The sequence below is a fragment of the Kogia breviceps genome, chromosome 12 (assembly GCF_026419965.1).
Source record: "Kogia breviceps isolate mKogBre1 chromosome 12, mKogBre1 haplotype 1, whole genome shotgun sequence".
In the NCBI taxonomy this organism is placed as follows: domain Eukaryota; kingdom Metazoa; phylum Chordata; class Mammalia; order Artiodactyla; family Physeteridae; genus Kogia; species Kogia breviceps.
The window spans coordinates 49643268-49667776 of NC_081321.1; the positions used below are offsets into that span (position 1 = coordinate 49643268).

At 45.9% G+C, this 24509-nt stretch overlaps 1 protein-coding gene across 2 annotated transcripts in view; it reads right to left on the reverse strand.

Moving 5' to 3' along the window:
* PPM1H (protein phosphatase, Mg2+/Mn2+ dependent 1H) overlaps positions 1 to 24509 on the reverse strand; it is a 266407-nt gene that overhangs the window by 84266 nt on the left and 157632 nt on the right. For both annotated transcript variants that reach the window (XM_059082213.2, XM_067009683.1), the window contains exon 5: positions 2091 to 2175. In XM_059082213.2, the coding sequence (XP_058938196.1) occupies positions 2091 to 2175 (85 nt within the window). The remainder of the gene's footprint in view (positions 1 to 2090; positions 2176 to 24509) is intronic.

The window sequence follows — 24509 nt, forward strand, 5'->3', positions numbered from 1 at the left end:
GGGAGGGGCTGAAGCTTGGGAGGCAAAGGCCTGGTGCCGCTGTGAGAGGTTTCAGGGGAAGGAGGGGAGGTGTTGTGTGGTAATGACCCAGACATCAATATGAACACTGGCCCCTTTAGTCAACACACCTTGATTCAGTATGAGCTCTGTGCTAGGTACTGACAACATGAGGTCCCTAAGGTAAGGCGCCTGCCCTCCAGGACTCAGTCTGGAAGGGGACACGGAACTTGGAAAAAGCAACACAATACCACACACTGACAGCCATGCTGTGGGCTTCCACAGGGCGCTGTGTGAGCATTGGAGACTGACCCCCTGCAAGGGGTAGGGGACACGTCCTAGAGGCAGTGACATTTCTTTTGGGGTCTCAAAGTATGAGGAGGAGTTTTCCCAGCAGAGACAAAGGGAAGGGCTCTCCAGGCAGAGCATATTTCCAAAGGCATGGAGATCGGAGAGATCACGGTGTGTCCTGGAAATGGAAGACGGTTCCCCGTGGCTGTAGCCCAGGATGCACTGTGTCACTGGTGAGGGCAACAAAGAGATAATGCTGGAGAGGTGGGCGGGAAGCCCAGTTCTGGGTCTGCCTTCTGTACACTGTGGGGAGCCAGAGGTTTTTAGGGAAGAGAGTGACAAGAGCTATGTGATGATCACGTGGCGGGGGAGGCGGGGGCTTTGTGGAAGAAGATGGACTGGAGAGAGCCAGCCAGGTGGCAGGGAGGCCGGCTGTTATGAACTCTACTTGGAAGGACACTCGCAGCTCTCTGAGGTCCTCGGTGACCCTCTGGTCTAGCTCTCTATTTTATAAGTGACAGACCAAGGTCTGGAAAGGTTAAGAGACTTGCAACAAAGCTACCCAGCTGTGACTAAGGAAGGGAGCAAGATGAGGTCCTGCCGGCTGCTGCCAGTTCCTTCCCCCTGCCTGGATGGCCAAGGAAAGTGAAAGGCTCTAACATCTGGGCCCCAGGAGGGGCTTCAAGTTCATCTGCTTGAAAATAGCAACAGATAGGTTGGAAAATACCAGTAGTAAAAGAGTGAAGAAACGTTTTTACCTTGGCTTTGGATTCCTGTTGTCTTATGGACCAGGTAAGTACCAAAAGCAACACAGCTTAGCTACCGAGTAAAACCAACACAACACAGTCAAGGGAATTGAGGGAAGTGCACAACTTCTTGCTAAATCAACCGAAGTCATCAAATCCTGACTGTTCCCACACGCTGGAATTCAGACACATGAGTGAAGTCCTTTTGGAGTAGGCTGGATTAGTTCTTTCCTAAGAGCAGACGGTCACTACCTTAGCCTTGTCGTCTGAAAAGAAAGCCAGTTGGCAAGAAAACATTTCATCCACAGAACTACTATTCACAGCTAGGGCTGCAGATGCCCACTGCAAAGTAATCCTGGATGATCATCATCGCTGCAGGACTGAAAGCCTAAGCCTAACACCCTATCCCTGGAATTTGAGGGCAGGGAATATACTCTTTTTCAGAAAGCTCAAATTTTCAAAGAAGCAAAAATTCTCAAGATCTGAAAAACCAAACAGCCCTCCTAGAGCCCTCTCATAATTTCACTCCAAAGACGGAGATCTAACATGGAGAATTTATTTTCAGGATAGACACAGATTTTCTGACACCTGCATTTCTCCCAAAGGGCCCCTGAGACTTCATATTGGAGCAGGAAGTCATGGTGTGTCATCAGACTCTGGGGGCTGCCACCCTGCTCACATGAGATTCAGACTCGTCTGAACCCTCTGGTTGAGTTAAAGTGAGTGGCAGGCCTGGGGAAAACGTATCAGCATTCTTTACCACCACATTTCGTATTGTACATACCAAGCCATTAAAGGAAATAGAGCATGCCATGTCTTTGATTGGTCACAGATGGGAGAAAACCAGCCACAATAATAAATTCACGGAGGTGGAGTGTGTCGTCACACACGGAGCCAGGATGTGTGATCCAGGAGGTGTGTATGGGGGTTGTTAACGCCATATGTCGTTTTACTGCTGTGGGCCTGCTCCCAGGTCAATAGCAACATGTTCCTCCAAAACAGCTCCGACGCCATCCCTGACGCTGCGGCACTCTGCCAGACCTACGTGACTCTTACCAGGTACTGAAGTCGCTGGCGCTCAGTCTCAGGGGTGAATTCCGAAGACATGGGGATGATTTCTCCATTTCTGATGATTATAGCCCTGAAATGGTGAAAATGCATGTCAGCAGCCAATCTCATAAGTACCTCGATTCTGTCATAACTCCATAGCTTAGTTTAGAGTACACCTGAAACTCTCAGAGGACACTTTTCCCTCTGACCTGCACAGCAAAGCTCAGTGTTACCAACTCACCACATTGTTTACTTTTTCTGCTAGTTTAATGTCCAGCGCCAAGCATAATACTTGGCACATAATAGATGGTCAGTGAATAAATGAATGAATCAATGAATGATGCCCAGAGGCTCACTCTAGACTAGTGTTCTCCAGTGGGACTGTCTGTGATCATTAAAACTTGTGGGTTTTTTTTGTTTTTGTTTTTGTTTTTGTTTTGCGTTACACGGGCCTCTCACTGCCGTGGCCTCTCCCATTGCGGAGCACAGGCTCCGGACGTGCAGGCTCAGCGGCCATGGCTCACGGGTCCAGCTGCTCCGCTGCATGTGGGATCCTCCCGGACCCGGGCACGAACCCGCATCCCCTGCATCAGCAGGCAGACTCTCAACCACTGCGCCACCAGGGAAGCCCAAAACTTGTGTTTTAATCTGTGCAGTCCAATATGGCAGCAACCAGCCCCACGTGGGTACTGAGCATTTGAATCATGATGAGTGCAAGTTGAGAAACTGAAATTTTAATTTTATTTAATTTTAATTCATTTAGCTTTAAGTTAAGCAGTCACAAGCAGGCTAGTGTAGTAGACAGTGCAGCTCCAGATCCTCGTTACTCAAAGTGTCTGTGAGCCAGCAGCTTGTTAGAAATGCAGACTCTCGGGTTCCACCGCAGACTTCCTGTATTGGAATCTGCATTGTCGTAAGATACCCAGGGAATTCAGAGGCATGTTAAAATCTAAGAACGCCGGACCTAGGCTCCTGAGTTTCTAGGGTAATATCCTGGGTCCAGGAAAACCACTGTTATCTCATCTTAAAGCTCAGGAAATTCACACACTCTCCAAAATGTGCCCAACAGCTACTGCCGACTCCGGGGCTTTTGAGAGAACAGAGTTCCCTGAAGCAGACGTCTAAAAGAGGAGTTGCCGGGTTGATAACTGTGCAGCAACCTTCCCTAAGCCTGTTCTCGGTGGAGCCTCCTGTGCTCAGACCTTGTTCCGCACTGGTTCCTGCAGCCGCTTGCCAGCTATCGATCAGTTGCGGTGGAAGGCTCCCATTTCTATGACAAATCCAAGTGGCTAGGGGAACTGCATTCTATCTGAACCACAAAGCTCCTGGTATCAGGGAGCCAGAGACCTGAGGACACAGCACACTTCTCTGTGAAGAGCCACAAGCACGGGGAATACCATCAAAGAGCTCAGCTCTGGGTGGATGCCTCACTGACACGGGGAGGCTACATTTTTTGTGCCAAGAAGCCCCAGGCACTCCTCCCTCCCACCGCAGAGGCAGGCAGTCCCTGACTTGGCAACAATCCCTGTAAGTGGCTGCAGCTGCTCGACCCCCTCCCCTGCTAACCCCTCACCACCCGTGCCCAGTTGCTGCTGTCATAGAAACTAGTGGAGGGGAGCAGGCAAGGGAGGAGATGACAATACAAATCTTGGGGGCATTAGAGAATTTATGGATCTAGGAGAAAAATGGTGGAAGCTGTAAGAAAAGTTTTGCCGGAGCTGACCCTGGGAAGAGGGTGGCTCTTCCTGTAATACTCGCATCACTTCTTTTATTATGCCGCCGAAAATAGGACAGATTAAAAATTCCTTCTTATAAACCCAGAGTCACTTGTAAAATGCAACCCACCTCCCCCAACCCCAAGAAAGGTGATATCCACCATTCACAAATCAGTGTGAGTTAATTGAAATTGTCTTTGTCCTACTTACCAGCTGAGAATAACTGTAATAAGAGTAGGGGTTTTGATAGAGGCTGGAGAAACTTGGATAACTTGAAAGGAGGGGTCAGGAAGGTCAAGGTTAAGGCCTAATCTTAAAGTAGCAGGAAGGGCCCAGAGAATGTGGGGCACTAGAGCAAAAGGCATGATGCAGTAAATTCCCACAGCAATCTTCTGTTTCAAAATTTTGCTAAAAGCTAGTCTTAATTCTTTTCCCTCCCTTTTCCTACATGGCCCCTGAATTCCAGCTTCCAGGCTCAGACTAAGAAAGGTGGGTATCCAGGAGGGAAGTAAAAGATTGCTGTAAGAGGAGGAAGGAAGGGACGGTGGAAGACGGGGTGTCAGGCAGCTTGGGCCTGTGGGGAGCAGCCAACCAGCCAACCACGCAAGAGCCTCCTCCAGGACCTAAGTGTCAGGAGGTCAGAGGCCTGGTCTGTTTTGTTCACTCTTATATTCCAGATGCTTGGTATCTTGCCTGTCTCCTAGCAGGAGCCCCATGAATATTAACTGAATATAAGAACAGATGAGAGAACTTAGGAGAAGCTTTGCCTCAAGTCTGAGGGAGGAAGACAGCAAAACTAGGGGTCAGCGGATGTCCGCTTACACAAGGAGAGTTGGGTGGGTGTCACAGAGCCGAGGGGGGCCTTCGCCTGGAATTGCACCTGCTCCCTCAGCCATCTTTTCCTCTTCTCCTCCTGATCAGGTGAGTCCATCCATCACTTCCAACCTTGGAGTCTTCCCTGCATCAGTTATTCCCTCTGTATTCCCAACCTCTCTCTCTACTGGCTTTCCTACCACACTCAAAACACTTTGTGTTTAAAATCAAACAAAACAGGGCTTCCCTGGTGGCGCAGTGGTTGAGAGTCCGCCTGCCGATGCAGGGGACACGGGTTCGTGCCCTGGTCTGAGAAGATCCCACATGCCGTGAAGTGGCTGAGCCCGTGAGCCATGGCCGCTGAGCCTGCACGTCCGGAGCCTGTGCTCCGCAACGGGAGAGGCCACAACAGTGAGGGGCCCACGAACCGCAATCAAACAAAACAGAAACCGAAACGAAAACCAAACAAACAATACTCTCCTAACCTGAAACCCACTTTCAGGGTCTTTTCCCCTTTCTTTCCTCCTAAACCAAGGTTTGCACATTCCTTACACATTAATGTACACATTAATCTACATTCAGGGGCTCTACTTCCTCACCTCCCACCGATCCCTCCAATACAGGTAATTTCATTTCTTGCCCCTCTCTCTACCTGACTGCTCTCACCAGTCCCCAAATGGCCTCTTTGCTGCTACACCGCCTGACCATGACCTCATTCCCACCTTCCTAGGCAGCATTTGTTGGTCTCTCCCGACCCCAGCTTCTGGGACACTGATCCTCCTGGTCTCCCTCCGACCTCCCAGGACACTCCTCTCAGACTCCTCTGGGGTTGTGGGCTACCATTCCGTCTCTCTACCCACTCCCTGGGCACTCACTTCCCAGCCCTATAACCCCCAAGATTTGGTTTAGAGGCCTCTCCTACATGCTCTGTTAGCCTGGTGCTCCTAATATGGAACACATCCTGTTTTGTTACTCATTGCTTAACTGTCTGCCTTCCAAGCTGGCCTGTAAGCTCCTAAGGCGAGAACCATGTCCATCCTGCTCACACTGAGGCCCCACGACTGTGCACAGAGCCAGGCAGTTACAAGAAGTACTGGCTACAGAATTTCTCGGGTCTGGGCCAAATTAAAATGCAGTCCCTCTTGTTCAAAAATTCATGAGAATTAAGACTGTGACAGCAGAACGTTAAGGCAAATGTGGCGGCCCGCACAGGTCACAACCCCGTGAAGCGGGCCCTGATTGTGCGCCCTTAATATTTACTGGTTGAATCGATGGCTTCAACCATGACACATGCCGATGATTCCAAATATCCTTTCCGGCCCACACGTCTCTGCTGTGCTCCAGCCTGGAACAGCCAACTGCCAACAAATACTCACTTGGATACTCACCGGCATCTCAGACACGACATGTTTCAGACTTAATGATCCTGCCCCACCACACCCCAAAATCTGTCCTTCCAGCAGTCCCTGTCTCAGGGAACAGTATCCCTTTCCACCAGGGGGTGGGGGGTATTCCAGAAGCCATCTCACTTTTCTCCCTCTACACATCCAAACAGGCAGCAATCCTGTAGAGTTTATCCCCTCAGTACCATGAGAATCTGTCCCTTTCCTTGGTTTCTTCTGTTAGTGCCTGGGTTCAGGCCGCATCAGAGCTTGTCTGCCTGACTCAGGAGCTCTGCTCCCCAGGGTCACCAAGATGATTTAAGAGCATTACTCGCATCACGTCAGATCCCCTACTGCAAGCCCCTACGTGCCTTCCCAGCATTTCCGCTTTCCTTCATTATCTGGGTTTTGCCTATATTTCTGGTTTCAGTCTCACACTTGCTATTCCTTGCACTCTGCCTCTCCCTTCTTCTGGCCAACTGATTCCTCTCTGAGAGTCAGCCCAGGAGAATGCCCTCCTGGTCTACCTTCGATGCCCCTTCTCTGTGACCCCGTGGGGTCACATGCCTGGTGTACCACAGCCCTTACCAGTCTCACTGAGATGGCTGGCCTCTGTGGCTGTCTCTAACTACCTGAGGATGTCTTCTGGGCAGAGCCTAAGCCCTGGTTTCTGAATCTCCAGCACTCAGTGTGTGGCCTGTGACAGACACGCAATAACTATTTGCTGAGGGATAAGCGACTAAGTGGATGAAGAGTGAACTGGACTTGGGTGGATGAACAGACGTGTCCAGAAGCGAAGGTCCCAAATAAGACTTTTCTCAATAACATGATCTGTAACTGTCTACAGACTGAGCCCTCAAAAATCCACATGCCTTTTCACTGGTTTTACAAAAAGACAATGGACCTAAAAGGATGTTGTTCTGGCTGAATCACCATTGGAAAGTGACTCAAAAGATAAGGGAAAACTAGGCAGGGCCCCTGTCCTTAGTGGGCAGGGGAGGGAGAATGCAGCCACCACTATGTTTACTCTGTTTTTTCATTTCAAATTCGTACACAATGAGGTATCAGCATTCAACTCCAATGTTCACTGCTGGGGTAACCCTAATTACTTTCATAAATAGATCATTATATCTAAATCCACTTATGTACAGAACATTCTTCACTTCTGTTTGAACTACCGAGTTTTTCCTTTATAAGACACCCATGGATTAAAGAATGACAGCAAGTCTGGCAGCCAAACTTTCCAGTCCCTGCATCATGATGCCTCTTCCTATGTGATTCCCGGCTTCCTTTTGATCTTTCTCTCTTTCATCCCTCTGATCTAGGGATCAATTTGTCAGAGAGCTGGTCTCCAATGTGGAGTAGGGCAGTGAGAGGAAGGGGTTTCAAAGGGAACAGAGCGCATGTGAAGGCTGACAAATCCTGTACTAAACAACCAATAAAGTAGAGAAATGCTCTGAAAGCTACATTATCTCATCATAGGATCCTTATAGACTTCATATCGTCTACTTCATTATTTTATGAAATGTTTTTACTAAACGGGGAAAAAAAAGCTATATAGCAGCCAGTGTCAAGGAGAGTTAGGCACATGCCCTGACCTTTCTTCTGGGGCCTCAGGTCCAGACCTGTGGATATGAATGAGGTCAGGATGACATTTCATTCACCTACTCAGTGTCTGGCCAGAGACTAGGTGAGGGAGTCACCAGGGGTTGGGTGATTTCATCAACTAGCAACCACTTCCCACCTGGCATCCCATACCATACAGAGGGGGTGGTTCCTAAGCATATTCTGCAAAGTGAAGGCTAGCCTTTCATTTACAGAGACTAACTGAAATATACATGCTTTAATTTCTTACCCAGTCTAACAGACGGAGCAGTATGTTGTAACACGGCAAATGATAAGGTTTAATGTGTTTTTGTGAGTCAACTGCAAGGATGGGAAAAGAGGAGGTAAAGCAAAGACACTGATCGTTTTTAAACCCTCCCCCCCACATGAGGCACATGACAGGATAAGGGCAATTGATTCCTAACTGATGAGAAATTTGAGTCCAGAGAACAGATGCTAGAAAATTCTGCTACTTATATCCTTGAATGTCACAATATGGAGTCAAAAAGATTTACTTTTTGTTCCCCAAGCTGGTCAAAACATAAACTGGTCAAGAGAAAAATAAAGGGCCAAATAGGATGCTCATTTCAGATATTCTCTCAATTTTACACTTTCTCTTAAGGAGATCACACTAACTCCTGTTAAATCCTGTCTCAGAGCAGGAGTGATACTTTCCAAACGCATCTGACAAACAAGCAAAAGAAAAAAAAAAAAAAAACAATAAAAGATGTGATTAGGCAACTGACCAGAAGGGAAAATGCAAATGTTCAATAAACATATGAAAAGAAGCTCTACCTCACTGGTCCAGGAAGAGGCAAATTAAAGTAAAAGTAATGTAATTTTTGCTCATCAGATTGGCAAACATCTATAGAAAACATTAACAATATATAATAGTTCTCATAGGGTGAGGGGAAAAAGTCATTCTCATAATTAAAGGGAACATAGACTGTTATACTTTTTAAATCTCTTAAAATTGTAACTACATAAAAAAATGGTTCAGCCACCCTACTGTGGGGAATATATCCTAAAGAAATAAAAGGTTCATTATAAATCAACAATTCATATTTGACATTACTTGTTGTGGCAAAGACTGGAAGCAGTATGAATGTTCACCAAAAGGGGGAATTGTTGAATGGATTGGTGTATAATCTATAATATGTTATACAGTCATTTAAAAAGTTAAGTCTGTTTTGTAACCTGCAGGTATCCATGATGTATTGTTAAGAAAAGCATGTTGCAGAGTAATATGTGGAATAATCCCATTTTTATAAAAACAAAAACTATATAGAGATACCCTATATACATGAAGTATCTGATTCCAGGCCAAAATCCTATGTGTGCTCCTTCAGGCTCTGCAAAGGCTCTACCGGACAGACCTGTAGGGAAGCTGCCCTCCCCACCCCTGGTGCCCAGCCAGGGCTCTGCCGTCTCTGAGGGGAGCTGCAGGCCAGGGCTCACTCTCCCCACTCTCACCATGGGTCACAATTACATACTTTTCTGCTTACCCAGCCTAGGCACCTCCACCAGGAGTCTTGGTTAAGATACTTTTCCCCACTCTGACTCAGTACTTTTCCACTCCTAGTCCTTCCCCTTTTCGACCACCTACCTGCCATCCCACCCCCACCCCCTGGTCCAAAGGCACAGCCTTTTGTTCAGAGCTCCTCTACACCGAGAAGATTCCTCCTGCCCTGCTGCATGTCATCACCTGACCTTGGCCCGGTGCCCCTGTGTGGGGAAAACGGAACACTTTGCTTTCTCTTTGCCTCTTGCCTGCACTATCAGAGGGTGAATGAGGCTGTCACTGTACTAACTGGCCACCTGGACACCTGGTTGTCTGATAATATAAATTATGTTTGAATGAGTAGGGAGATAGGCATGGAAGTGGGAGAGAATGTTCATTTTCCTTTACATATCTTTGTATCATTTGACTTACAGGAATCATGAAACATTCCTTTTGTAAATTCTGAAGAAGAATTTATTTGCCCAGATTTGGCCACATACTCACAAAAGGCCCAGAATCCTACTAAATGCTAATTCATCTTTGTAGCACTACCAGCCTTCGTGAACCCTGTGGGACCCAAGCATTAAGTGACCACAGAATTCTTCCTGAGGCCCAAACGTCTCTCAGAGCTCAGGTGTGACTGCAAAACTCTCCTGTAGCTGCATCAGAAGCCACTAACTAAGAAGCCAGTGGCAGAATTTTGTTATTAAAATGAGAACTGGTTAAGATCAAAAATGTCTGTACCTTCTTCTATCACTTGTGTTCTAAGAGGAGATCCACAGAAGTAGGTTCAGAACTGCCAACCACGCTCACAAATGGAAATGACAGAAAGACATTCTGAATGAAGAATGAATGGGGTGACTCAAGGATTCATCAGCCCCTCCTCTGGATGGTTAAATTCCATTTGTTTTAGCCATACAGAAAGGTCTGTACATATGTAATCCTCCCCCTCCTGCCACAGCCTGGGCATTCTGAACTACTCTGACACACACGTTTCTCTGAAGACCTAAGAACTTGAAACTATGCCTCTTAGGCACTGACAGTATGCATCCATGTAAGACTTTTTCATTGGCCACAGGGAAATTTTCAGTGTGTTAAATCCGTGACACTTTGATAAAGTGAAAACAAAACAAAACATCCCCCACTGCCCCACCTCAATGACTGGATCCACTGCCTGTGGGCCGCCTACCACCACATGACTTCCAGAGTTCAAGGCCGAGGCAGCCACCCAGGGGTTTGGATGTGGCCGTGGGATGGGAGAGGCACTCCCCGCTAGAGATCACTGTTGGGAGTTAAGTGGAGCAGGAGGGAGCAAACAGCCAGCTACACTTCCTACTGCTTAGAAGACATCTCCCTTTTTCCAGGGCAAGCAGAACTCAACATATACTGGTGAGTGTTGTGGGCAATGTGCTGTAGCTTATGTTCACAGCTACACTCTGGAATGGTCTCACTGTGTACAACGCCCTCTTGGAGTGTTTCAGAAAGTTCCCCCTAGCCCCAGGATGTTACTAGCTTTGAATAGTAGAGGCTCATTCACACACCCTCCTTTCTAGCCTTCAGTGAAATGAGATGATGTTGCCTCGGTGCACTGCACAGCTCTTACGTCATCAGCTGTGACTATCAAGAAAGCTTCAAATTCAAGCAAAGGAGCAACACACTGAAGTTTTAAGAGGAAGAGGAAGTCTGGAGAATGATGGAGGACAAATGCAGGAGAACTCCAGCCAGCACTTCTTTTCTGTGAGCCTCAGGAAGCTTAAAAGCCCATGCTCTGCCCAGTACACTTCAGAGCAGACCACCTGTCAGCCCTCCTGCCTCCTCAAGGTAAAAACTTTGGCCTTAAGACCAAACAAAATACTAAAATTCACAAATGGTTTTGCAAACAGGTTCTATGTAAACTTGGTATACGGACAACTAATGAGCATATAGGTTTTCAACCTCAATAAAAGGTCCAAGTGGCACAAAGAATGGGGGAAAATTTATATATACATATATATATATCCCTTATATACATAGATTTATAGTTATAGATGTAGATTCTATACCATATAGATATATTTATATATAAAAATCTCCACATATAAACCTCCATTTATAAACATTATATATATTCATATATATATGAAAATCTCCAAGCTTAACAATAAAGATAGAATCTCTCTGCAGAGCTGAAATGGAAAAGAACTTCAAAATCGCCAGGCTGCTGGCCTTGAGAGGCAGTTAAGAGTTTCCAGCAGGCCAGTCTCCATGGAGGGAAAGGTTGAGCAAGATGAAAGTCAGGGCTCAAGCTCACTCCTGAAGGCAGCATCCAAACCAAGTTGCTTCACTTTGCCATACCCCTTGGTTTCTTCTCTCTGCAGCATAGGAACTGCTGGCCGGCAAAGCAAAGTGCTCTGAGGCTAGTGTTTTCAAGAGTCCAGGTAGCACAGAACTTCATTCCCATCTCAAACAGTTAAGCGGCCAGCCGGTCCTGCAGCATGGAAACTGCCCACATGTGTAGTAAAGGGTGCGTGAGTGTACAACGTACAGGAGGAATCTTTCTGGGTTATTGTAAGTTCTGCCAGTTTACACGGGAGGTTGTAATGGGAAAGACAAAGCACTATTGTGGGGCAACGGCCGATGTCAGGACCTCTCCCTGCTCAGAAAGTCCACAGCCCTGAGGGGTACCCATCCATGTGCCCCATCGCTGGTAGTGAGGTGGTGTGGTGGCAATGGCACTGGCTTGGGAACCAGAACTTGTAGGTGCCAGCCCCACCTTAGGTTAATCGTTACCTCTGGGCCTTGGTGTCCTTGCCAATAAAAAGAAGAGGTAAGGACAAGGCACCTCCCAGGTCTAAATTTCAGTGATTCTGAAAATAAGCCGAATATCTGCGGAGTGGAGAAATACGGACAAATTACTACAGCTACTACTTTCCCTCTCAGGAGGAGGTAATCCCCCAAATTTAGATTCTGATAAATATAAACCAATACAGAAGTGCCAAGATGGGAGAAGTCACCCTTAGTGCTTCTTTTAAACCATAAAGGACAAGGAGCCTATTTTCAAGCAAGCCCCCCCCAATGTACTTTCACTGTTGTCACCAGTCCCCTTGGAATGCAAAGCTGCAAACAAAAGGCATCTCTGACCTGATTCCATTACATACTTTTTCAGCTGAAAGTGATTCGAAATGCAACATTAAACTGCACATTTTCCAGAATGGAGGAGAAAACCTGGTACAAGGTGACAAAGAGCAACCATTTGGAAAACCCGTTTTGACAGCGCATATCAATTCCAAAGTACAGGGAGGAGGCATCCATTTTGTCAAAAAAGCATCAGACCTTGTGAATCCTCTTCAGATGCAGCAGAAGCATCTGTCTCCTTCAAAAGTACTAGAAATGTGTCGATGGAAGAGAAAGCAGGGCAGCTGATGGAGTAAGCTGGGGTTACCACCATCAGAGGACATCCAGGCTGTTGATGCTAATTAGAGGGGTCAAAAAATAGCTGAAGGGAAAAAAATAATCCCAGGAGCCTGGAATTAGCTTTGGTGTGTTTTTAGTCATTCCATTTCCAGAATGGATACTAAAGAAAAAGGTTGCAAATACGATGATTCATTTAACAGAACCTCAAATACACAAGTGTATCAGCAAAAATATTCACCAAAAAATGGTCAGGAAAAAAAATTCACATCTTTCAGTAGCAGCAAAAATAAACGACCGCTCGCAGAGCAATAACTGAGTCAGATGTTCCTGTTTTCCTCGCAAGCAGCCCAGTCTGTATTCATACCACCCAGAATAATTTCTCAATGTCATAATTCAGCCACTTTCTACAAACATCTTGCTATACCAGCAACATTCATGAAACCAAGTGCACCAGCACAATATTTTCCACACCAGGTAGAAGCCCTACAGTCATGAAAGAAAACTTTTTGAGGTGCTTATTTCTAAAAATAATGTAAGGGGTCCATGTGTATATTAACAGTGGGGTTGTTTATTCTTTTTAAAAAATATATATTCCACATTTCATAAAATTCACCCTTGTAAAGTGTACAATTCAGTTGTTTTTAGTATATTCACAAGGGTGTGCAGCCATCACCACTATCTAATTCCAAAACATTTTCATCACCTCAAAAAGAACTGCTCGCCATACTCAGTAGCAGCCACTCCCCACTCCCCCCGCCTCCCCCCGAACCCATGTCAACCGCTAATCTGTTGTCTGTCTCTATAGATTTGCCTGTTTGGGATATCTCACATAACTGAGATCCTATAACATATGGCCTTTAGTGCCTGGTTTCTTCCACTTAAAATAACATTTTCAAGGTTCATCGTGTTATCGCAGGCGTCAGTACCTCATTCCTTTTTCTGGCTGAATGAATATTCCGCTGTAAGGATACACCACATTTTGTTTATCCATTCATTGGTAGATGGACATTTAGGTTGTTTCCACTCTTTGGCTATTGTGAATAGCATCGTTGTAAACATTCATGTACAAGTTTTTAGAGGAATATATATTCTCAGTTCTCTTGGCTATCTACTTAGGAGTGGAATTGCTGGGTCGCAGGGTAACTCCATGTTTAACATTTTGATGAACTGCCAATCAGTTTTTGAAAGTGGCAGCACCATTTTGCATTCCCAATTGGTGAATTTTAAAACTTTCTTTTAAAGGATCGCAGAGTTCAAACTAAATTTGTTTCTGAAAATCCCACAGTGGTTTCTTATTTTGCACAGTTTCAAAAGCACTTAGCTGGCAAAGTTTTGCCTATGTGCTTCGATCTCAATGCACATATTGAACACTTAGTGGTTCCTTTTCCATTTGTGTCAGAGGGTGTATATTCTGTTCTTCTCAAGTGCAGGATCAATACCTATAATCTACAGCACTCTGCGGTCCCCCAGCACAAATGTACACAAACACCTCTCAAGCCCCAAAACGAGCACATTTCTCTCCTCCTAGCAAGTAGCCAGACTGGATGAGGCCTCCCCTCCCCCCTCCCTCCCTTCCTCCCCACTCCCTCCCCTCCTCCTTCCCTTTATTTCAAATAACTGATGATGACAATAGCTCACTGTTTGTGTGCCAAGGCAGGTAGAACATGCAGAGTCTGGGAAGCAACCTCTTTACCAATGCTCCATATTAGTTACAATTGGACACAGGTGTGTCCAGTTCCAACCACTCTATTTTAAAAGGGCAATGCCATGGAGCAACTGAACTGAGTTCCAAGGAAAGAAATAAAAACAATGTAAGGGATGGAAAATAGATGCTTTGAAGGAGGTTAAAGCAATTATGGTATTTTAGTCTGAAGGAAAAAATGAGCAGTGATTTGATCACAATCTCCTTCAGGCAATTTGAAACCATTTTATTGAAGGAATGGTGAGTGACCAGTTTCTTCATGCTCAGAGCAACACAAACAAGAGGAAATTCTATTTAATCAAATCAGTAAGATTCTATGGAAATAAGAAAAGAATTTCCTGATCTTCACATTATACATTGACTGAAGCCAATTCCAATGGGTCTCCGTCCCTGAAATTCTTCAAAAGGACATGAGGGAGCTTTGTCTATATTTGCCTGCCAAGAATCTTGAGGCATCCTTTATTGATGTTTCTTTATGATGCTATAAATCAGGAATTACATCTGTGGTGTGAGGGCAAAGCTGGATCCATAAACATTCACTTTAGACTGTGTACTGTATAATGTACTTAGAAAGTCTTACAACCTATACCATGGAAGTAAACAGGTCATCCTCGGTGCCACATGTCCCTGCCCAAAATAAGCTATGACATGACTTCACCTGGCAGGGCAGGTGGCTTATCTGTGGCCCAATGGTTAGATAACAGGTTGGATGCGTCGCCTGCAGGGCTTCCCGGCTCTACCAGCTGATGGTTACCCCATGTGAGTTCTTCACATAGAAAGGCTTGGGAAGCCCATCTCTCATCCACTGAACATAACCATCATTTGGGTTTGGGGACCCAGTTGAGGTGTAGTGGAAAGTGATCAGGGCTCAGAGTTCAAAGTCTAGCTCAAGCTATGAACTAGCCATGCTAGGAGCCATTCTGACATTCAATTTTCCCCATTTGAAAAAGGGAAAATACCTCTTTCTTCAGATTAAATGAGTTTATGTGCAAAAGGACTTTAAGCACGACTTATTAAGCATAGCTGATTGAATCATTAAGGGAAACATACATATCTAGAAGTCAAAGTAGAACAGTCATTACTTGGAACTTTGTTATTTTGTACAATAACTGTCCACAATTGTGATTCTAAAGAACTGCATGAAGGAAAAACAAAAAACAAAAAAAACCCCCAGTGTATCTAGTGACTTCACTTAGGCTTTAATGATGAAATGGCATGCTGACTTCCCATTGTCATTTCTAGTCACGTGTTTAGGTACCCCCAGAACTCCATGGAAAAGAAGAGAGATTGACAGGGTAGTAATAGAGCATTCCTGCTTCTCTTCATCACTAGCTTTAAAACCCCACCCTGTCCATTAATATTAATGCCATAATCTTCTTCAGATTTTTCCAAGCATATCTGTAATTTAAGATTTCATTTTGACAAACAGATATACTAAAGGTTCCCATGCCAAATCCCCTTTCTCTGCAAAAATTCCACTGAGCCCATAATCTACCTGAGGCTATTACAATTGTCCAAATGAAAAGTGAGAGTCTGGTCTATGTCTGTGGAAACAGAAACGTCTCAGAGGTATAATACATTAATTTTTTTAAATTATGTGTATATTTATTAAATGTATATAATCTAAAAATATATTCTCCCAAGTAAAGGAGATGAAAAGGTCTTAGAATCTGTTGAAATGTCCAGGTTGGACAATGGAGGGTGATGATGCTATCGACAGGAGAGATGGGAAGAGAAGTCCATCTGGAGGAGAAGGCACTGCATTTTGATTTGGACACGTTGAATTCAGCACACATGCCTGATGTCCAGGGAGAAGGGCTAACGAGTACACAGCTGGAAATGTGGGTATGGTGCTCAGGAATGAAGTCAGTGCTAGAGAGTTGGGAACAGTTATTTTTATATGGTAGTTAAAACTATGGAACTGAAACAAGTATTCCAGGGAATGTATATAGAACATGGGGATAAATATTAAGCAAGAACATAGAAAATGGGTCCACTCCCTCATTTACCTGTTGAACTCACTCCACAGAGTAAATCGATGAATTGAAGTTGCCCCCTACAATGTTTTCCATGGAACACTCTTCTGAGTGATAACAGGAAACCACCAAAAACATGCATGCTCAGAAGAGTTTGGGTAACACTTTTCTCTGTCACAGGACTTTTCGGAGCCTTTAGTATAGTAAAATGTGTCATTGTTCTCTAAGACTAGGTAACTGCAATAATTCCCAAATCTGACTAGGGGAGGAACATTTCTTAACCGCTCTTCACTTTTCTACCAAGTGTAGGTCAAATTCAGGGATGGATGCCCTTGACTGAGCTATAGCCTAGGGACACAGTGGGATTCACTCTTGGGAGCTGCACCATCTACTCCCAAAAATCTTCTCAGATGAAAAATCAGGGTGGCTCCCTCTCTCTGATTCCATTTTCTTTTTTGAGAGGCACTTCATTCACAAAGCTTCAGAGGTAAAGGGGGCTGAGACCAGGGCGGGGGCTGCCTGGAAGAAAACCAAGCTCTCTCCCCCTCTCTCCCAGCCCCTTGGTTTTCTCCATTCTAACTCTTCTCTTAAATAATTTGCCAGGTATGAGAGCTCAAGGTGTGCTCTTGCTACCCTGACTTCAACTAGTTCTCATTAGAAGTTTGGGGCCTTTCTTGTGCTGGTTCACATTTTATTTTTGTATTTGCTGCTTCTCTGGAATGACTCTCCCTCATCACCGGGACTGGGGGAAAGAGGCAGACAGACTGTTCTGGGTCCTGATTCCAGCTTAAACAAAAGAAGACCCCAATATGTTCCAGTCTGGCTCATGAAGGGACTGCCCGGGGATTTAAGGCCAAAATGTATTACTTATAAAATGTGTTCCTCTGCCTTTTCCTCTGTCCATACATATAGTTCCCTGTTCAACTTTTGGGGGTTGGTAGGCAGGGTCCAGAAGAGGACCTGTGAATTAGAGTTTTCAGGGCTCAGCTCTGCAGCTTCTAAATTCCTCCCCTGGGACCTTCCAGAAATCGAGTTAAGCTTTAATTCATCTCTGCAGAATGTCATTGCTCCTCTATAGCTTACCTAGTAGGTCTTATTTCACACATAGGAATCCCTCTGACATGCAAGGTAAAGAAATGTATTTTGGACCTTATATTTTCCCCATTTTGCAAACACCCAGACCATTCATTAGTATGGTGTTAATTTAAGACCCTATTACTTCTGATGGGTAGTTGGCCAAGAACGGACAGTAACACCCACCAATCAAAATTGTTCACAAACTTAAAACCCAGAATAGACTTATACCTATGGAACACAGTGAAGACAACAGAAGTGACCTTCCTTAGTTATATTTGAAAAATTGAGGTGAGTGAGGAAGAGGCTAATTGGCTGCTGGAAACTACAGGTGTAAAGCTGATGGAGGACAATGAAGGAGAAGTACTAATTTATTTCTATTTTACTTGTCAGGTGGAAGGAGAAAATAACGACGAGTTTAAAAAACCAAAAAACTGGGCTTCCCTGGTGGCGCAGTGGTTGAGAGTCCGCCTGCCGATGCAGGGGACACAGGTTCGTGACCCGGTCCGGGAGGATCCCACATGCCACGGAGCCGCTGGGCCCGTGAGCCATGGCTGCTGAGCCTGCGCGTCCGGAGCCTGTGCTCTGCAACGGGAGAGGCCACAGCAGTGAGAGGCCCGCGTACCGCAAAAAAAAAAAAAAAAACAACAACTAAGGTCCAAGATAGATGAAAATATTACAGAAGAGAACTCTGCTGCAAAAAATGGGATCAAGTCTTCTGGCTTCAACAGACTACATCCCAGGGCCCTAAAAGTACTTGAAGACGAGGCTGTCACAGTTCTGTCAGGAATCTGGGAGGAACAGGAGTGAAGAAAAGATGTGACCAAAGATTAGAGACAGGCAACTCAGGTTCCCTTTTCAACAAAGGAAACAATGGATTCTGTAAACTAACAAGGAGAGACCTGATATCAATCTGGAGGAAGATTCTAGAGTAGCTCATTAAAGGCAAGCCTCCTGAGGGCTAATAAAGGAAAGCAGTGGTCACTGGTGGTCTGCCTGAGTCCACTAAGAGGAAAGCCTGTCCCTTCCCAAGCCCTCTTCCTCCATCCCTTCTTTTTCCCAGGTAAAAGACATGCCACAGGCAGAGTATCTATCTATTTGGACTTTAGAAACCAACAAAACTGTTCATGATCTTTTGGTTGACCACGAACGATAGGAACAGTTTAAGTAAAAAGAGTAAATTAAAAGTGGTTGAAATAGCTGCAAAATTAAAGAGTTTCAGTCCAACAGATGGTCATCGTGATTTGGCTCTGTGACATGACTGATAGGAAAGTGAGAGTGGGCTCAGCAATGCTGTCCTGACAAGGGGGGTGTGGCCATCACTCCACACAGCAAGGGTCAGTTCAGTGCTGGGTGGTGCCATGTGTGAACAGGGAAATTCCACAAGAAGAGGGCCAGGGCCAGAGACCTGGGGCTGAGGGGCTCTAACCAGCTCTCTGAAGACCACTGAAGGAAACCTCTGAAGGAAACCAGGGATGTTTCCTCTGAAGAAGAGAAGATCTGTGGACGGTCACAATAGGTGCCTTTGAGTATCTGAAGGACCATCAAGTGGGAGAGTGAGTGATCATGTCTATGTGACAGGAATATGCCTTTCTTTTCTTAATCTTACTTATTTGTATTTTTAAAAAACTGTATACCAGTAACATCTACTGCTTATGTAACAGTAACAAGTTTGCTGTTTGTTTCTGTTTTGTTTTGACAAACTGTTTCCTAAAGTAAACATGGGCATATAAATATACAAAATAAGTTTCTGCACGAGAGGACTGTCATAAACAAAAAGGAGGTGCAGGCTGGGAAGAGTTCTAAGATGCCGCTGAGCTGGTAATCCTGGGAATGTGGTTGTGAAAAGGTGAAGAGTATTTACTGAGAAATTTAAGAAAAGAGTAGGAGGGGGGATGAGAGGAGGAAGGGCAACTGAATTTCGGAGAAGCTGACTGACAGAGCTAGGAACAGCACAGGAAAGGCTAGGAACCCATGGAAGCATCTCTGCCAGGAACCGCAGCTAGCTACGAGCAGGAGAGAGAAACCAGGATTTCTTACCACAAGCCAGTTGGACCTGGTTAAGCTGACTGAAGAGGTGGCTGTGATGTCAGTCAAGATGCCCCCAAAGCCAAAGAGCATCTCCAAGGGCTCAGAGAAGAGAAATCTCCTTCTTCTAGAGTTCCCAGGGAGCACTCAATGCCATCATTGGTCCAGTTGGAAAATGAGATTGGGGGAAGGTGGGTGACCAGCAAGAGGAATCCCAAAGGTGAAGCCGAGAAGAGAGACCTGTGGTCCAAGGGGGCGGGGTGGGGGGGGATGGGCACTGTCTGGTTCTTTAAGTATGTTGGCAACTGAGTCATTCCAACTGCCTGCGTGGGGGTCTCAGCCACATGACCTGTTATCCCCACTCTGCCTCACGCTCTGGTTATGAATCTGAATTATCTGAGTACAAACAATACTCAAGAGACAGGAAAAGAACATCAACACATGAGGAGTGTGACTTTCCATAGATAAAACAGTTCCCGGGGCTTCCTTGGTGGCACAGCGGTTAAGAATCTGCCTGCCAATGCAGGGGACACAGGTTCAAGCCCTGGTCTAGGAAGATCCCACATGCCGCAGAGCAACAAAGGCCGCGCACCACAACTACTGAGCCTGCGCTCTAGAGCCCGCAAGCCACAACTACTGAGCCCGCGTGCCACAACGACTGAAGCCCGTGCGCCTAGAGCCCGTGCTCCGCAATAAGAGAAGCCACTGCAATGAGAAGCCCGCGCACCGCAACCAAGAGTAGCCCCCGCTCGCCACAACCAGAGAAAGCCTGTGCACAGCAACAAAGACATAATGCAGCCAAAAATAAAAATAAATAAATTAAAAAAAAAAAAAAAAACAGTTCCCGTTTTCACTGGGATTAGTAGTGCCAAAAGCAGAAACTTAGCTTCCATGAAAATCTAGGGATGCCAGTCCCATTTGCGACACAAAAATGGACGGGAAATAGTTATACTGTGGGCTAACACACTGGAAAAAAATGAAAATCTTCAGGTGAATAAAAAAATATCTTAAGCTCTAGACTAGCTACTTAGAGTTTACCTTCCTCCTCAAACTGTAAAATAAAAATAAACCAGTTCACCCTTGTATATCTCACAGGAGTGAAGAAAACAAATTAATGAAGAGGTCAATTCACCGGAAGAAAAACACATCCCAGTAAATCCACCAGAAATGTGTCACTATAGATATGCTGCTTTCCAATGTTCTTCTGGGGAAAAAGTTCAAGTTGTAAGCTTGTTCTTCTAATAAATAACCCTGTTGGAGAGGCACTCCCTATGGTAACACCACTCCACAGAACACTCAGGGCAAACACAATCCATCAAATTCCGATTTCTATGGACCTATTCAAATGTACATTTCCAATGTTTAGCATCAGTTGGCAAGGCACACACTCCACAGAACAAGAGCCTCCTAGAGCACAATCGTCCTGTTCCCAGTGGTGCTTGGTCCCATTCACAACCACCCGCTCAGAGAAGAAAGACACATGGAGGCTTTCCACATGCAAATCTTTATAGCCTCAGCCTGGTGCAATTTAGAAGTGAGGTTAAGAAGCGATTAGAGGATTAATAGAGACGTTTGTTATAATTTGAAACATGAGTTTGCTGCTCAAAAGGCTAAACTGTAGTGCTTGAAGCTAAGTGCTTAAAACTGCCCCAGAATCCTCAGGTCATGTATCCTAATCATGATCCCATTCTTTCAATCACAGATGAAAAAGTTAACACTTTCTCGTGTTTGGCTGGGATCACTAAGAGTCACTAGCTGTAGTTGTGAGATCTCTTTCATGAGAATCAACACCTCCATTTGGTTTCCACATGGATGATTCTTGGAAGTTACAAAGTCTTTGAAGGGCATCTATTTTTGCCTTGAGGTCTGGTGGCGTTAGAGTTCCAGAGTTCGCGTCAACCTCACAGATGAAAACTATCTGAGCGTGATTCACCCGTGCCTACAGCATTCTCACCAAAGGCAGGTCCCTGCATGTGTGGGATTTCTGTATTGATATGGCTTATGTGTTTATTTGTAGTTAAAACAGTTCTTGCCAGTTTTTGAGGTCTAAGGAATTTAAAGATGATCTATAATGCACGATCGGAGAATGAATGTGGGAGAATTCACTGAGACTGTTGACCCATAAAACTCAGCTTCTTGACCGAATCAATGTTTGTTCTATCTTGGCAGTAGGACACAAGCTTTGCCAAAGCTTCAAACTTCTTATCTTTCTCCCCACACTTTTACTTATACCTTTAAACCATGGAGAAAAGAAAGGGGCATTTGACCCAAGAGAGATTTCACAGTCAGGAACTACCTGGCCCCTGAATGGATTTCTCTTTTCCATGAAAGGTTGTAGATGGAGAGGCCATGTCCCAGAATGACTTAAAAAAATAATTACTTTTCCTATAAAAGATGGTAAAACAGCTGAAAGACCTAGAGTCATTCTGAGGGGTAAGCACTGAGTCTCAGGTTGAAGATAAGGTTCTAACCACAAGCCAGTCTGACTCTGCTAGATCACAAAACTTAAGTTGTACTGCATGGTGTGCTATGGAGATACATTTGTGAGCTTGAATCAAGGGCTGGGCACTGAATCCAGGCAGAGTGAACACTCCCGAGGGGAACCTGACTTCAGATCACCTGCCTCTTGCGTGGAGGATTGCCGTTTGGCTGTGAGTCTAATTGTTCACTACTTGACAAAGCAGGTGGGAGTACAACAGAAATTGCTACAACCTCTTGAGAGCCTCCAGCTCAGTTCTTCCTCAGCAACTCCTCTCTCGGGAGGTGGGGGGCGCGGAATCATCAGAGAGAACAGGTGTCAAACACAGAAAGCTGAAATCATTAATGGGATTCCAAAACTTACTGCAGTTCCTTAAACACTTCCCAAGGGTGCATAGTACAGAAACGCGATACATGACGTTTCTTCACAGAAAGTTTTTGGGCTTAGAAGTCCTCCTAGGACAGTCATTTCATTTTAGGGATGAAGAACCCAAGATCTAGGGAAGTTAGTGGTTCGGCCAGACTGAAACCCATGTCTAAACGTTCACCTCAGGGTTCTTTCTTGAATATGCTGTGCTACCTCCTGCCCACGGAGGTCTGTTATTTCCCATGTAAACTCCTGGCTATTTGGTTGTTTCTGAACATTTCGGGACACCACTGATGCATTCAGCTGCCCTGTAACAAAGGTGAGGGTTCTTCCCCATCTGAGATCCCTGCCTTGATCCAGCTACTACCTTTCTTTCCTGCTCTTGGTTTTCTTGCTCCATGCCAGGGGCGACCACCCTTCTCACTTCTCTCGTTTGAAAAATCTGATACTACAAAAAATGTTGAACTCTGGTGAATTCCTCCCCAGACAATTAGCAGGGACAAAAATAGTGAAATGAGAACAAATGGGAGTGACCCAGAAGGAAAGAGAGAGTGTGCACCTGGAGAGATCACTTACTCTGGAACCGGTATGTTGAGAGGTACCATCTGGGGACAGCCAAGTCCCTCGGCTTGTGTCCTACATTGCCGAGAGGGGAAAACGTGCACTGGAAATGTAGGTACGCCCTCAATTCCAGAGAGGAGATCGGGGCTGCCAACGCCAGAGAGAGCCAAACCGCCAATCTGTGGCAGATGCGTCTCAACCATGGGTCCGAGCTAGTGAACGCCAACCCTCTGGACATATGGAGGACTCAGCCTCCAAAGTGGCTGGACATTTTTAATCATAAAAAATGGACCTAAGTCAAAACCATGTGACCTTGAGCGTAATGGGAGCCCCAGTAACACTGTACTTGTACTGATCAAATTCGAACTTCCCGGACCTTTCTTCCTCTCCCTTATTTTCTTTCTTTGGGTAAATATTCCCTGAGTGCCTACCCTACGTGGGGCCCAGGGATCCGGCAGAGGACCTGAGGGAACAGTCACTGCTGCACGGAGCTTTCAGCCCTGGGAGGAGCAGTGATCTGAGTAGGAAGATGGGGGCCTCAGACAAGGAGCCCCGAAGAAGTGGCAGGGGGGTCCAACTGAAAAGCCGGGGGAAAAGCAGTGCGGGCAAAAGCAAGGGTGTGCGCAAAGACCATGGCGGGGGTGCCTGGTGTGTGCAGGGGCTGGGTGAAGCTCAGTGAGGAAGACGAGGCAGGCCTGGAGGGCTAGCGAGGTGGCTGGGCCATCAGAGGACGGGGCGGGCTGTCAGAAGAGTTCAAACGAGATCAACAATAAGCTCTGCAGGGTTCAGAGCAGAGGATTTCTCTTTTACAAAGGTCATTCTTGGGTGTGGAAAGTGGACGGTGCAGGACAGAGCTGGAAGAGGGAAACAGGAGTCTGTCGCTGAAGCTTCAGTGAAAGAATGGCTAGTCCTGCCTGAAGGCTGGCAATGGAACAACACAGAAGAGATGTATTCGTGGGGTCATGTGAAGCCAGAACCACAGGACATGGGTCAGACGGGATGGGAGCTGGGGACGGTGCGGGGAGCCCAGGATCACTGGGACCGAGGCGGGTGCTGCCCCGCAACTAGCCGTCTCCTTCACGCTGCAGGTCCCACTATTTAGTGTCACCCCTGGACTAAGTGCATCTACTTGCCCCGGCTCCTTTAAAGAATATGATAAAGCCCACAACGGTATCAACAGTGTCATGGTCTTTGAAAACAACAATACTATTTATAAGCAATTTTTGGGAACAACTAAGTGGAATTGAGCCTGCTTCTGGCAGAGCTTTGAGGGGATACAAAGAGATTTGACTCCTGCCACAAATGAGCTCTGGCCTATTAGGGGAGAGAAGGAGAGAATTGCAATTATGCTGCGGTGTGGAAAGAGAAGCAAGAGCACAGAGAAGGGGAGACCCTGGGGTCCCGGGTACACACAAGGGCACCATAAACAGGTCGCTGCCTAGGAAGGCACAGGGAACACGGGAAAGATCTCAAGGAAGAGGTTAATGTCTAAGTTGAGTCTTTTAGAAGACATTCCGGGGGGCTGCTCAACAGACAAGGAGGGAAGCAGTGGCAGCTATGAAGACAAGGGGCAGAGGACGGCTTGGTTCAGGGAGGGGTAAGCGTATGCTCTGGTATTGCTGGGGCTTGGGGCTTGGGGCTAAGAAGTGCCAGGAGATGAAGGTGCAGAGAGGCTGACAAAGAAGCCCAAAGAGAAGTCGCTGATGGGCTTTCAAAAGGGATGTGGGGTGGCCACGGGTGTCTGTGGTCTTGGGGACTGACTGGCTGGGCCCCAGTGAAGCAGCGATCCCTGTAAGGAGCCCTGGTGAGGCTCCTTTATGAAGCCTACAA